Genomic DNA, 13,107 nt, shown 5'->3' with positions numbered 1-13,107 from the left:
TTCATGCACGGAAGTACGGCCCTCAAGCACGGCAGTGCGACCACTATACACGTAGGCACCTCCCTTATTGCGTGAGGGACCCAGTAACCCAATGCTCAACTTAACAGAGTTAAGTCTCGTAAGTGGACTTGTATATCGCCCATTTAGGATCCCAGTGTTGCCATCATATACGTCTTCAAAGCTGCTCTTGTGCGTACAAGTGACTTCAAAATAACTCCTGCTACACACGTGCCTTCCAAAGCTACAACTGTTATATATGTGTCTCTCTAAACATACTGCTGTTATATACATATATGTGTCTCCAAAGCCAGTGTTGCTATGTATGTGTCTCCAAAGCCAGTGTTGCTATATATGTGTCTCGAAAGCCAGTGTTGCTATATATGTGTCTCCAAAGCCAGTGTTGCTATATATGTGTCTCGAAAGCCAGTGTTGCTATATATGTGTCTCCAAAGCCAGTGTTGCTATATATGTGTCTCGAAAGCCAGTGTTGCTATATATGTGTCTCGAAAGCCAGTGTTGCTATATATGTGTCTCCAAAGACGCGTTGAAAGATCAGAGAGCCTTAAGCTTCCTTGTAAAGTGCCACCTGTGATACAACACTATGTTGCAAAAGGAATAACTGTCGCTGAAGTGAACGTAGATGGGTATGTGGCCATTCCCTGATAGCCCTGATGGCCACTATCTACTCAGCCTAGATGGTCACTAATCTACTAAGCCAAGATGGCCACTACCTACTAAGCCAAGATGGCCACTATCTACTAAGCCGACATGACTACCATTTACGAAGCCAAGAGCACCACTATCTACTCAGCCAAGATGGCCATAATCTACTCAGCCAAGATGGCCATAATCTCAGCTTACCACATAAGAACACGATGTGTTCCACGTCGTTCGTGTGGTCGCGTGTGTGAGTGAAGGTGTGAAGGGAGATAAGGATCGCTGATTATGACGCAGTGAAGCGAGCTACGGCGGGTGACACACACACCGACAGTGGGCCCCCAGCTCCTCGTCAGGCAGGTCCTCCCGTCGATTGAGACGAGAGGAGATTCTCCTGAAATTGTGAATATAAGAGGAAAGGTGAGTCTTGATTAGTGTTTCGTGCGTAATTATCTCTAATTACCTGTTTGTGTGGTTCAGGGGGTAAGGAGGGGGTAGGGGCGGGGGTTTGAGCATTCGTAGGGCCCTATCGTGTGTATGTAACTGCCAATTTGTAATTACCCATTAGTACTGGTAGGGGAGTTTTACACTCGTTTCCCCAACTCTCCTCTCCCTCTGTGTGTAATCACCTGTGTGTAATCACCTAATTATAGTGTACGGGGGAGGGAGTTTTACACTTGTGAGGGCGGCCCCTCCCCATCTCTTGCGCATTTTCTACCATCATGTAACTGGAATATGTGAATGCTGTCTGCATTAACCATGTCCTCAGTCGGCTTGTTCCATTCATCCACCCATCTTATACTCCATAAATGTGTGTGTGTGTGTGTGTGTGTGTGTGTGTGAACATACACATGGTGTATGATGGTGGGAACACGCATTCACAACTTCATACCTTTCTACCTGTGTGTTTGAAAGTGCCTCAATCAAGGTTACCTCTTACACGATCACATATGGCCTAGTATCCACAGTAACACTCAGGATTATGGACTAAGCGGTCTGGAACGCCTTAGCACTGTCTTAACAAAACCAGAAACCTCTTAGACCCCCCCCCCCCTCTCTCTCTCTCTCTCTCTCACCCTAACACCACTCTCTCTCTGTACCCCCTTAACCCCCCCCCTCTCTCTCTCTTTCTCACCCTGACACCACTTTCTCTCTTTAAACTCTCTCTCTCTCTCTCTCTCTCTCTCTCTCTCTCTCTCTCTCTCTCTCTCTCTCTCTCTCTCCGTCATAATCGGGAGCAGCACTTAAGGGTCAGTATCATCAGTTTCTTGAAGCAATTACCGTCAGTATGGCCGAGTAGCCAAGGGATATACAACAACAGACAAGAATGACGCTTGTGTGGGGGCCACATTAGAACCTTTACGAAATATATGGAGAAAAAAAATTATCTTTCTCAGAACCACCAAGAATGTATATTCTCACCCTCACCTTTGCCAACATAGGAAGTACGGAGACGGTTTTCGGTCAACTCAAATCGCAAAATATGTTTCCTGGCGCTACCTCGCTGACGCGGGAAACGACGATCAAGTATCACACGAAAAATAACAATACAAGTAGTATGCCCTGTAGTATGATCATTATGCCACAAGCGGCGGCAAAAACAGCCCAGTAGATCAAGTCAATGAGGGGTCTCCGTGGTCCTAATACTTAGAATTCTAAAGTGATTTTGAAAATTTTGAATACATTCTGGATCTCTCACAATGACGTTCACAATGCATCAGTACTGACGGAAAGTATTCGTAATTTTCATCTATCTTTCGTCTTCTTCTTTATCATTTTATTATCATAATTATCTTTATTATTATTATTATTATTATTATTATTATTATTATTATTATTATTATCATTATTATTATTATTATCATTATTATTATCATAATCATTATTATTATTATCATTATTATCATTATCATCATTATCATTATCTTGTTATCAATATCATTATAATTATGATCATAATTATCATTATCACACTATCTATCAATAATCCCGTGGTTACCCGCTGGTCTCTCTGCTTTATCTGTTATCTTGACGGTATCGCGACCGATTCCTCAGATAACGAGGCCGACCTTAACTTCCTCCTCTCAAAGTCTGGAGGGTGAGCTGGCTCCCCACTCCCAACCACCTCCTCCTTGAAGTGACCACTTGGCAACACCTATAGGGCCAGTGACGTCATCAGTGTAAACAAACGTATTCCTATTGACATATATATATATATATATATATATATATATATATATATATATATATATATATATACATATATATATTTATATATATATATACATATATATATATATATATATATATATATATATATATATATATATATATATATATATATATATATATATATATATATATATATATACGATGCTATGGAAACGCACAGTCATCATTACGTCACTATGGAGATACGATTAACACAATAGCTATCGTCAATGAGCAAGAAATTAATCACTGTTATAATCAGTACAATAGCGGATGATTACCCTTATCACTGGTGTTATTAAAAAAAAAAATGTTATTACGTATCCATGCAGCGTATCTCCAACAGGAACACACACACACACCACAAACGTGTACCGAATAATAAAGTTATACTGTAACTCTCTTATATATATATATATATATATATATATATATATATATATATATATATATATATATATATATATATATATATATATATATATATATGCTACTGGAAGTATAATTCCTTACTCGTATTAATATGAAATCATCAAGACCAATTTACAAAGCAATGATGAATGACCCATTGATACAAAGGTGTTGAAACGATCTCACTGGACATTAAATCCTTATATCTATTAGATTAGATGTTCAAAAAATCATTATATAAAGCATTAGATTCCTCAATCCACGTACGGAGACACTTCAACCTATCCAACAAGGCATCACATCGCCTTATTAAATCACTTTATTAAATGTCTCTCTGAAATCCATTCCATATGGTGTTTCCTCCTCTTCGTCAGCCAGGGCGAAGGCTGGCCCTCCTGAAGAAGGCGAGAGCAATGCCGAGGACTTCCAACGTGCTTCTGTACCGCGGGCAGGACTACGCGAAGCTAAGGGCTCGCTGCTGGTCTGAAGGGCGGCTCTTTGAGGATCCTGAGTTCCCGGCAGACGACGCCTCCCTGGGCTTCGACAAGGTGGTGAAGTGGAAGAGACCAAACGTGAGTTCGAAGCTGTTTCGCTCTCGTACTTCGAGTCTTGTAAGATAGCGACAGATAGATAAGTTTTCTACGCCAGAAATTATTATTCATCTTAATCCATGATAGAGTACATTATATATCTCTTCTTTAACATTCCCAGCTGTAAAACAATTAATCAAGCAGTACAAAATTCAGCTTATCCTTCTATTTTCGTAATGAAATCGAAACAATGCTCACGAATATACACGAAGCAGTTTCGTTCTTCATACGCATTTCTCCAGGTTACTATGAAGCAGTTTCGAACCATAAACCGGAAAACCCCAGTGACGTTAAGTTTGGTTCTTCCAGGCTCAGATTTTCAGAGGGAAACAAACCCAATTATTCATCGTTGATCGGAGTCTATAACGAATTTATTGGTTCCTGATTATCCCTTTTCAATACCAGTATATTCTGGTAACACAGTGCAATGTTCTAAGACTGGTGGCCAATCATACAAGTCGTTTCCCTCATTGTTTCCTGATGTCTGCTTCAGAGTGTGTCGTATATATATATATATATATATATATATATATATATATATATATATATATATATATATATATATATATATAACCCCCATATAACACCTCACAACTTTCATCATCCTAAATATAACACCTAATAACTTCCACCACCCAAATATATCATCTAACATGTTTCACCATACCAAGCTATGGCATCTAACAACTTTCATGTGTAACACCTAACAACATTTACCACCTCAGATATAACACCCAAACAACTTTCACCACCCCAGATATAGCACCTAACAACTATCCTCATCCCCAGATATAGCACCTAACAACTTTCCTCATCCCCAGATATAGCACCTAACAACTTCAACCACCCCACATATAGCACCTAACAACTTCCACCACCCCAGACGTAGCACCTAACAACTTCCACCACCCCAGATATAGCACCTAACAACTTCCACCACCCCAGATATAGCACCTAACAACTTCCACCACCCCAGATATAGCACCTAACAACTTCCACCACCCCAGATATAGCACCTAACAACTTCCACCACCCCAGATATAGCACCTAACAACTTCCACCACCCCAGATGTAGCACCTAACAACTTCCACCACCCCAGATCTAGCACCTAACAACTTCCACCACCCCAGATATAGCACCTAACAACTTCCACCACCCCAGATATAGCACCTAACAACTTTCCTCATCCCCAGATATAGCACCTAACAACTTCCACCACCCCAGATATAGCACCTAACAACTTCCACCACCCCAGATATAGCACCTAACAACTTCCACCACCCCAGATATAGCACCTAACAACTATCCTCATCCCCAGATATAGCACCTAACAACTTCCACCACCCCAGATATAGCACCTAACAACTTTCCTCATCCCCAGATATAGCACCTAACAACTTTCCTCATCCCCAGATATAGCACCTAACAACTTCCACCACCCCAGATATAGCACCTAACAACTTTCCTCATCCCCAGATATAGCACCTAACAACCTTCACCACCTCAGATCTAACAACCACTAACTTTCAGCACCGCAGGAGCTGGTGGAGGAGCCTCGGTTCATCGTGGACGCCGACAGATTCTCTGTGGTACAAGGAGAACTAGGTCAGTACCAGTGGTACTGGAAGCACTAGGTCAGTACCAGTGGTCCATGTCTACTGTCAAGACTGCCTGAGTGGTGCCAGTCATACATCTGTGGCCGAGTGTCTGTGTCGTAAACTCCAGTGTCTGTGGTGTAAACTCCAGTGTCTGTGGTGTAAACTCCAGTGTCTGTGGCGTAAACTTCAGTGTCTGTGGCGTAAACTTCAGTACCCGTGTCGTAAACTTCAGTGTCTATGTCGTAAACTCCAGTGTCTGTGGCGTAAACTTCAGTACCTGTGGCGTAAACTCCAGTGTCTGTGGCGTAAACTCCAGTGTCTGGCGTGAACTTCAGTACCCGTGGCGTAAACTTCAGTGTCTAAGTCGTAAGCTCCAGTGTCTGTGGTGTAAACTTCAGTGTCTGTGGTGTAAACTTCAGTGTCTGTGGAGTAGACTCCGGCCTAGGTAACTATATCCTGTTGCTGTCTTTTAAGATATTATACGGAGGAAGTTTGGAAGGGTCGTCGAAACCCGTTACTCCTGTCTGACCTTAAACGACAGCACGACGCACGACGAAAGGACCCTTGTGCACGACGGTGCCTGCCCTTGTGCACGACGTGGCGGCCTTAATGTACGATACTCAGGTTGTCGAGCTCAAGGGTCGTATCGTCGTGCTCAAGGGTCGTAACGTCGTGCTCAAGGGTCGTACCGTCGTGGTCAAGGGTCGTACCGTCGTGGTCAAGGGTCGTACCGTCGTGGTCAAGGGTCGTACCGTCGTGGTCAAGGGTCGTAACGTCGTGCTCAAGGGTCGTACCGTCGTGCTCAAGGGTCGTAACGTCGTGCTCAAGGGTCGCACCGTCGTGCTCAAGGGTCGCACCGTCGTGCTCAAGGGCCGTACCGCTGTTATGAAGTTAAAAAAAAACAATGGGGAAAAGAGAGTTGGAAACTGTAATTCTCTCCACAATGTTTGCCTTAGAGGTTCTGATTAAGGTCTCCTCTTTTTATTCTCTCTCTCTCTCTCTCTCTCTCTCTCTCTCTCTCTCTCTCTCTCTCTCTCTCTCTCTCTCTCTCTCTCTCTCTCTCTCTCTCTCCATCTTTCTATCCATCTATCTATCTCTATTCCTCACGTAATTCTCTCTTATCTACTGTTTCCTATAGTTCTAAGCAACACAATCTGGTTGTAGCATTTAGTAACTTTTTATATTTATTCAATAAGAGTTCTCCCTTATCCCTTGTATATATATATATATATATATATATATATATATATATATATATATATATATATATATATATATATATTCATCTTGCATGAGACATATGACCTTACGTAATTTACTCTTTGTAGCATAGTCTACGTCTGATCTCATATCCTTCCCACATCTGGTCTAGTGAACTGACCCCAGATATCCTATGTATCTGACCAACCCTAACCTGACCTTATATATCCTGCATATATCTGACCTACCTTTGACCTGACCTTATATCGTCCATGCAGCTGACGTAGCCCTAACCTGACCTCAATTCGACCTGACCTAATAAATTCTACGTATCTGACCCCACCATACCCCTAACCTTACACATCCACGTACCTACTCAAGTGCTGACTTGACCTGAGATCCTCCAAGTATTTGACCTGGCTTTGACCTTCTCCACTTCAGGAGACTGCTGGTTCGTCTCGGCGCTTTCAGCTGTGACCCTTAACCCCGGCCTTCTGTACAGGGTCGTCCCAAGAGGCCAAGACTTCAGCCTGAAGTATGTGGGCATCTTCCACTTCAGGTAATTACGTCTTGTTCAGGTTCTTACCACCTAAAAAAAAAGGTCATTTTTGGTGTTATCATGAAAGGCACTTATACTTTTAAGATTGTACTTTGATTCTGGCTACTTTAAGGTCTTATACACTGGGTAGGAACACTTTACAATTACTTAGGCTCTGTCTACCTCAAGGGCTATTATTACTTTAGGTACTTATATTCTAAATACTATGAGATCTTGCTGTATTCAAAGTGTATGAGATGTTACATTGAAAATTACTGTTGGGAACTGGGTTGTCTGGCACATCAGATCTTAAAATTATAGCAATTCAATCTTCTCTCCTCTTAAGTACTTTTGAAACTTCAAATTCACGACCCTTGAGCACGACGGTACGACCCTTGAGCACGAAGGCACGACCCTTGAGCACGACGGTACGACCTTAAGGCCAAGTGCCAGGCCACTATACCCAGTGGTCGTGCCGCAGTGCCGAGGTAGTTAGGCATTTCAAGGTCGTTTAACCTGGTACTTCAATTTATACACACACAATCACGCAATGCCTGAATCGCGTATTTTTCGCATCTATCCTTCCCTCTCCTTCTTGCCCTCCAGGTTCTGGCAGGGGGGCCAGTGGATAGACGTAGTAGTTGACGACAAATTACCTGTCAATCCAAAGGACGGGCAGCTATGCTTCTCCCACTCCTCCATCCCCCACGAGTTCTGGTCTGCCTTACTCGAGAAAGCTTACGCCAAGTAAGTGGTCGACTCCCTTCCTCTCCTCTTCTCTTTCGACGTGATCAGATTCTGAAATAGAATTAGGTGTCTAATGTCTACATCTACCGGGATTGCTTCTGTGTATTCCCATTTCTTTTTTTTTTTTTTTAAGAGTATATATGTGTCACTGTGTTTGTGTTTCTATACAGTGTTTACCATTGTGTTACTGTGTACTTTATATTTACTACTGTATTCGTAGTCATCTTCCTGTTGATTCTAGGGTATAATTTTTTATGTTGTCACTTGGAGGACTTGGTATCGTGAGCGAGTCTGTGCTATCTGTCTCTCACAGCTCAGTACATCACGACCTTAAGTCTGTCAGTCAGTCTGTCTGTCTGTCTCACAGCTCAGTCCCTCCCCTGCCCGACACAGACAGGACGTGTGAGTCTGTTATTCGGTTTGTCTGTCTTACATCTCGACATTTGAATGATGTCGGCAGCTCAATATTCGGGGTCAGGAAATGGATCATCGGACACCACAAGCCACGCCAAACCTTTCCGAGATCAATAAATCACATCATTAGGTTCAATGGCTTTTTAAACTGGTACGCCTTCTGACCTCCAGTAGAAAGATTTCTTTGCTTTATTTAAGGGACAGGCGTCATCCTGGTTCTCTTATGGAGTGTTACGTCTCCTTTGGTGTCTCTGACCAGCGGGTTCCTTAGCCAGAGGTATCTCACACGTAGACCTTAATAGCGGCTTCCCTTAAACAGTGTCTCCTTTGCCCTTAAGGATTCCAATTCCTCATCGTGTCTCCTTTGCCCTTAAGGATTCCAATTCCTCATCGTGTCTCCTTTGCCCTTAAGGATTCCAATTCCCCATCGTGTCTCCTTTGCCCTTAAGGATTCCAATTCCCCATCGTGTCTCCTTTGCCCTTAAGGATTCCAATTCCCCATCGTGTCTCCTTTGCCCTTAAGGATTCCAATTCCCCATCGTGTCTCCTATACCGATCAACCGTCCGTCCTTTACACAATGACTCGCAATCATCCGTGCCTCTAGCGCCCCCATGGCTTCCCATGATTTGTACCCACTGTATCTGCCGTACATCCTCATCCCTTCTTCTCCTTATCCTGAAGGATCCATGGGTCCTACGGTGCTCTGAACGCCGGGAAGTCCTACGAGGCGACTGAGGACCTGACCGGGGGTGTGACGGAGAGGTTCCTGCTGCAGAAGGAGGCGCCGCCGGGGAACCTCTTCAGCATCCTGGTCCAGGCCAGCCAACGAGGTTCTCTCATCACCTCCAGCGTCTCGGTAAATACAAGAAATATTTCGTCTTTTTCACGTTTTCCTTTTTTTTTTTTTTGCCCCTTTTTCCTGTGGTAGGTTCCTCTATAAACTTTTTGTCTCTGGTTAAACACATCTCTTTCTGGTCCTCTTTTTATTTCTTGAAGTTTCTGTCCTCTATTTTTCGATATTTCTTTTTCTTTCTTTTTTCACATGAGCATCTTTAGATATCTCCTTATTTGTGATCACTTTTCTTCTCCTGTTTTCCTTACACCTTACCATAAAACGAATGTTTTTTTCTTCTTCTTTTTCACTACCCCACATAAACACGAATCTTTCATTAGCATAGATAAACTATCATTGTCTCCAGGTCTTCCTCATACATCAGAAAAATCAATTTGATGTTCTGTAGTTCATAACCTGACTTGGATTTAGTTTCATTTTTTGTCTACGCATTCAGGAGACACTATCATTGCCCTGGCAATACCATTATTCTCAAGGTCTGTGGTCCAGTGTCAAATTATTTCAGGGTCGTAAAGAAGACGAGGGTGAAAGAGGCCTGATCCCAGGTCACGGATACTGTGTGACCTGGGCCAGACGGTGCAGGGTCAACATGCCCTGGAGGTCACACGTTGAACTCATGCGACTCAGAAACCCCTGGGGTGATGAGGTAAGGGGTTAGAAACCCTCGGGCTGTGGGGTAAGTGATTGTGAGGTTCTTTGAGGGTGAGGAATAAAGGGATTAGAAACCCCCAAGGTGAAGAAGTGGGTGATTAGAAACCCTGTGAGGAATAAGGGGAGTGACTAGAAACCCCGGGAGGATGAAGGAAGTGACTAGAAACCCCGGGAGGATGAGGAGAGTGACTAGAAACCCTGGGAAGATGAGGGGAGTGACTAGAAACCCCGTGGGGACGAGAGAAGTAACTAGAAACCCTGGGAGGATGAGGAAAGTGGCTAGAAACCCCGGGAGGATGAGGGGAGTGACTAGAAACCCCGGGAGGATGAGGGGAGTGACTAGAAACTGCTGAAGAGACAAGGCAAAATTACATTAAATAACGATCAGGCGTAGGCAACCCTGATTCCATATTTCTGTACCACAAAGGTGTCGCAAACCAGCACTACAGAAAATGGAAACACGTATGTTTCTCCTATCGCAGCTACATAAAAATTTTACTTCAATGGAGGATTTTGAGAGAGAGAGAGAGAGAGAGAGAGAGAGAGAGAGAGAGAGAGAGAGAGAGAGAGAGAGAGAGAGAGAGAGAGAGAGAGAGAGTTGGCATACCCGTAGCTGAAGTCATTTTTTATACTAGTAACAACAGAAACTGTACAGCAAAGCTAACACTCATCCTGTACTGAAAAAAAAAAAAAAATCACACACACACATTATGAATCTCAAGAAATAATAAGGTAGGAAGGATTTCGAACCAGAGGTTATGAGTGAGAGAATCTAACACATATCCTCACCCTTGAGCATCATAAGGAACGCTACCTGACCCTCCGATAAAAATGTATTTCCAAATTTGTGTTGCAGGTATAAGAAAATCTTCTCTCTTGTTTTCTTTCGTCTAAAAATATCATATCTTTCGTTTCTGTTGATTAAACCTTTTTTTTTTTTCAACTTTCGCCTTAATTATAATTATATTAATATGCTGATTACTCGACTAAATACACGAATTTCAAGGTTTTGAACAAAGATTCTTATTCAACAGACATAAAAGCATGTATGCCGAAATTTTAAGGAAAATCAATTTTTTAAAAAAAATGAAAAATATTTTGCTCAGATTTTCAACTTCTACAGATTTCAATGAAAATCTGGAAATATGTCGTATTCTATATGGTGATTAAGGATATCGAATGAAAAGATTGCATTTCGAAAAATTAAGCGCTTAATTACATACTTAAAATTAATCATAATCATATTAATATGCTAATTACTCGACTAAATACACGAATTACAAGGTTTTGAACAAAGATTCTTATTCAACAGACATAAAAGCATCTATACCGAAAGTTTAAGGAAAATCTATTTTTTAAAAAAATCAAGAAAAATCCAAGGCTATAGCCTGGGATAATATTTTGCTCAAATTTTCAACTTCTTCAGATTTCAATGAAAATCTGGAAATATGTGTAATTCTATATGGTGATTAAGGATATCGAGTGAAGAGACTGCAATTCGTAAAATTAAGCGCTAAATTACATTCTTAAAATTAATTATAATCATATTAATATGCTAATTACTCGACTAATTACACGAATTTTAAGGTTTTGACCATAGATTCTTATTCAACAGACATAAAAGCATGTATGCCGAAATTTTAAGGAAAATCAATTTTTTAAAAAAAATCAAGAAAAATATTTTGCTCAGATTTTCAACTTCTTCAGATTTCAATGAAAATCTGGAAATATGTCGTATTCTATATGGTGATTAAGGATATCGAGTGAAAAGACTGCATTTCGTAAAATTAAGCGCTTAATTACATACTTAAAATTAATTATAATTATATTAATATGCTAATTACTCGACTAATTACACGAATTTAAGGTTTTGAACAAAGATTCTTATTCAACAGACATAAAAGCATCTATACCGAAAGTTTAAGGAAAATCTATTTTTTCAAAAAATCAAGAAAAATCCAAGGCTATAATATTTTGCTCAAATTTTCAACTTCTTCAGATTTCAATGAAAATCTGGAAATATGTGTTATTCTATATGGTGATTAAGGATATCGAGTGAAAAGACTGCAATTCGTAAAATTAAGCGCTTAATTACATACTTAAAATTAATTATAATTATATTAATATGCTAATTACTCGACTAATTACACGAATTTTAAGGTTTTGACCATAGATTCTTATTCAACAGACATAAAAGCATGTATGCGAAATTTTAAGGAAAATCTATTTTTTCAAAAAAATCAAGAAAAATCTTGGATAATATTTTGCTAAGATTTTCAACTTCTTCATATTTCAATGAAAATCTGGAAATATGTAATATTCTATATGGTGATTAAGGATATCGAGTGAAAAGGCTGCAATTCGTAAAATTAAGCGCTTAATTACGTACTTAAAATTAATTATAATTATATTAATATGCTAATTACTCGACTAATTACACGAATTTTAAGGTTTTGACCATAGATTCTTATACAACAGACATAAAAGCATGTATGCTGAAATTATAGGGAAAATCTATTTTTTCAAAAAAATCAAGAAAAACCTTGGATAATATTTTGCTCAGATTTTCAACTTCTTCAGATTTCAATGAAAATCTGGAAATATGTGGTATTCTATATGGTGATTAAGGATATCGAGTGAAAAGACTGCAATTCGTAAAACTAAGCGCTTAATTACATACTTAAAATTAATCATAATTATATTAATATGCTAATTACCCGAGTAATTACACGAATTTTAAGGTTTTGACCACATTTTCTTTTTCAACAGACATAAAAGCATGTATGCCGAAATTTTAAGGTTTTGACCATAGATTCTTATTCAACAGACATAAAAGCATGTATGCCGAAATTTTAAGGAAAATCAATTTTTTAAAAAAAATCAAGAAATATATTTTGCTCAGATTTTCAACTTCTTCAGATTTCAATGAAAATCTGGAAATATGTGGTATTCTATATGGTGATTAAGGATATCGAGTGAAAAGACTGCATTTCGTAAAATTAAGCGCTTAATTACATACTTAAAATTAATTATAATCATATTAATATGCTAATTACTCGACTAAATACACGAATTTCAAGGTTTTGAACAAAGATTCTTATTCAACAGACATAAAAGCATCTATACCGAAAGTTTAAGGAAAATCTATTTTTTCAAAAAAATCAAGAAAAATCCAAGGCTATAGCCTGGGATAATATTTTGCTCAAATTTTCAACTTCTTCAGATTTCAATGAAA

At 39.9% G+C, this 13,107-nt stretch overlaps 2 protein-coding genes across 6 annotated transcripts in view; one reads left to right on the top strand and one right to left on the bottom strand.

Moving 5' to 3' along the window:
* LOC139751541 (uncharacterized) overlaps nucleotides 1-996 on the bottom strand; it is a 23,596-nt gene extending 22,600 nt beyond the window's left edge. The window contains 1 exon segment of the mRNA XM_071667069.1: nucleotides 862-996. The gene's annotated coding sequence lies outside the window, so the exon portion shown is untranslated.
* The window catches only part of LOC139751540 (calpain-B-like), a 24,915-nt gene continuing 12,762 nt past the window's right edge, over nucleotides 955-13,107 (top strand). For 2 of the 5 annotated variants that reach the window (XM_071667066.1, XM_071667064.1), the window contains exons 1-7: nucleotides 955-1,077; nucleotides 3,654-3,851; nucleotides 5,409-5,475; nucleotides 7,110-7,227; nucleotides 7,813-7,953; nucleotides 9,050-9,224; nucleotides 9,727-9,867. In XM_071667066.1, the coding sequence (XP_071523167.1) occupies nucleotides 3,693-3,851; nucleotides 5,409-5,475; nucleotides 7,110-7,227; nucleotides 7,813-7,953; nucleotides 9,050-9,224; nucleotides 9,727-9,867 (801 nt within the window). In that variant the 5' untranslated portion in view covers nucleotides 955-1,077; nucleotides 3,654-3,692. The remainder of the gene's footprint in view (nucleotides 1,078-3,653; nucleotides 3,852-5,408; nucleotides 5,476-7,109; nucleotides 7,228-7,812; nucleotides 7,954-9,049; nucleotides 9,225-9,726; nucleotides 9,868-13,107) is intronic. The other 3 variants (XM_071667065.1, XM_071667068.1, XM_071667067.1) reach the window with 3 other exon arrangements.

Source organism: Panulirus ornatus, chromosome 11 (genome assembly GCF_036320965.1).
Source record: "Panulirus ornatus isolate Po-2019 chromosome 11, ASM3632096v1, whole genome shotgun sequence".
Lineage (NCBI taxonomy): Eukaryota > Metazoa > Arthropoda > Malacostraca > Decapoda > Palinuridae > Panulirus > Panulirus ornatus.
Note: the sequence above shows the minus strand (reverse complement) of the source record. Positions and strands in the feature narration are given on the sequence as shown.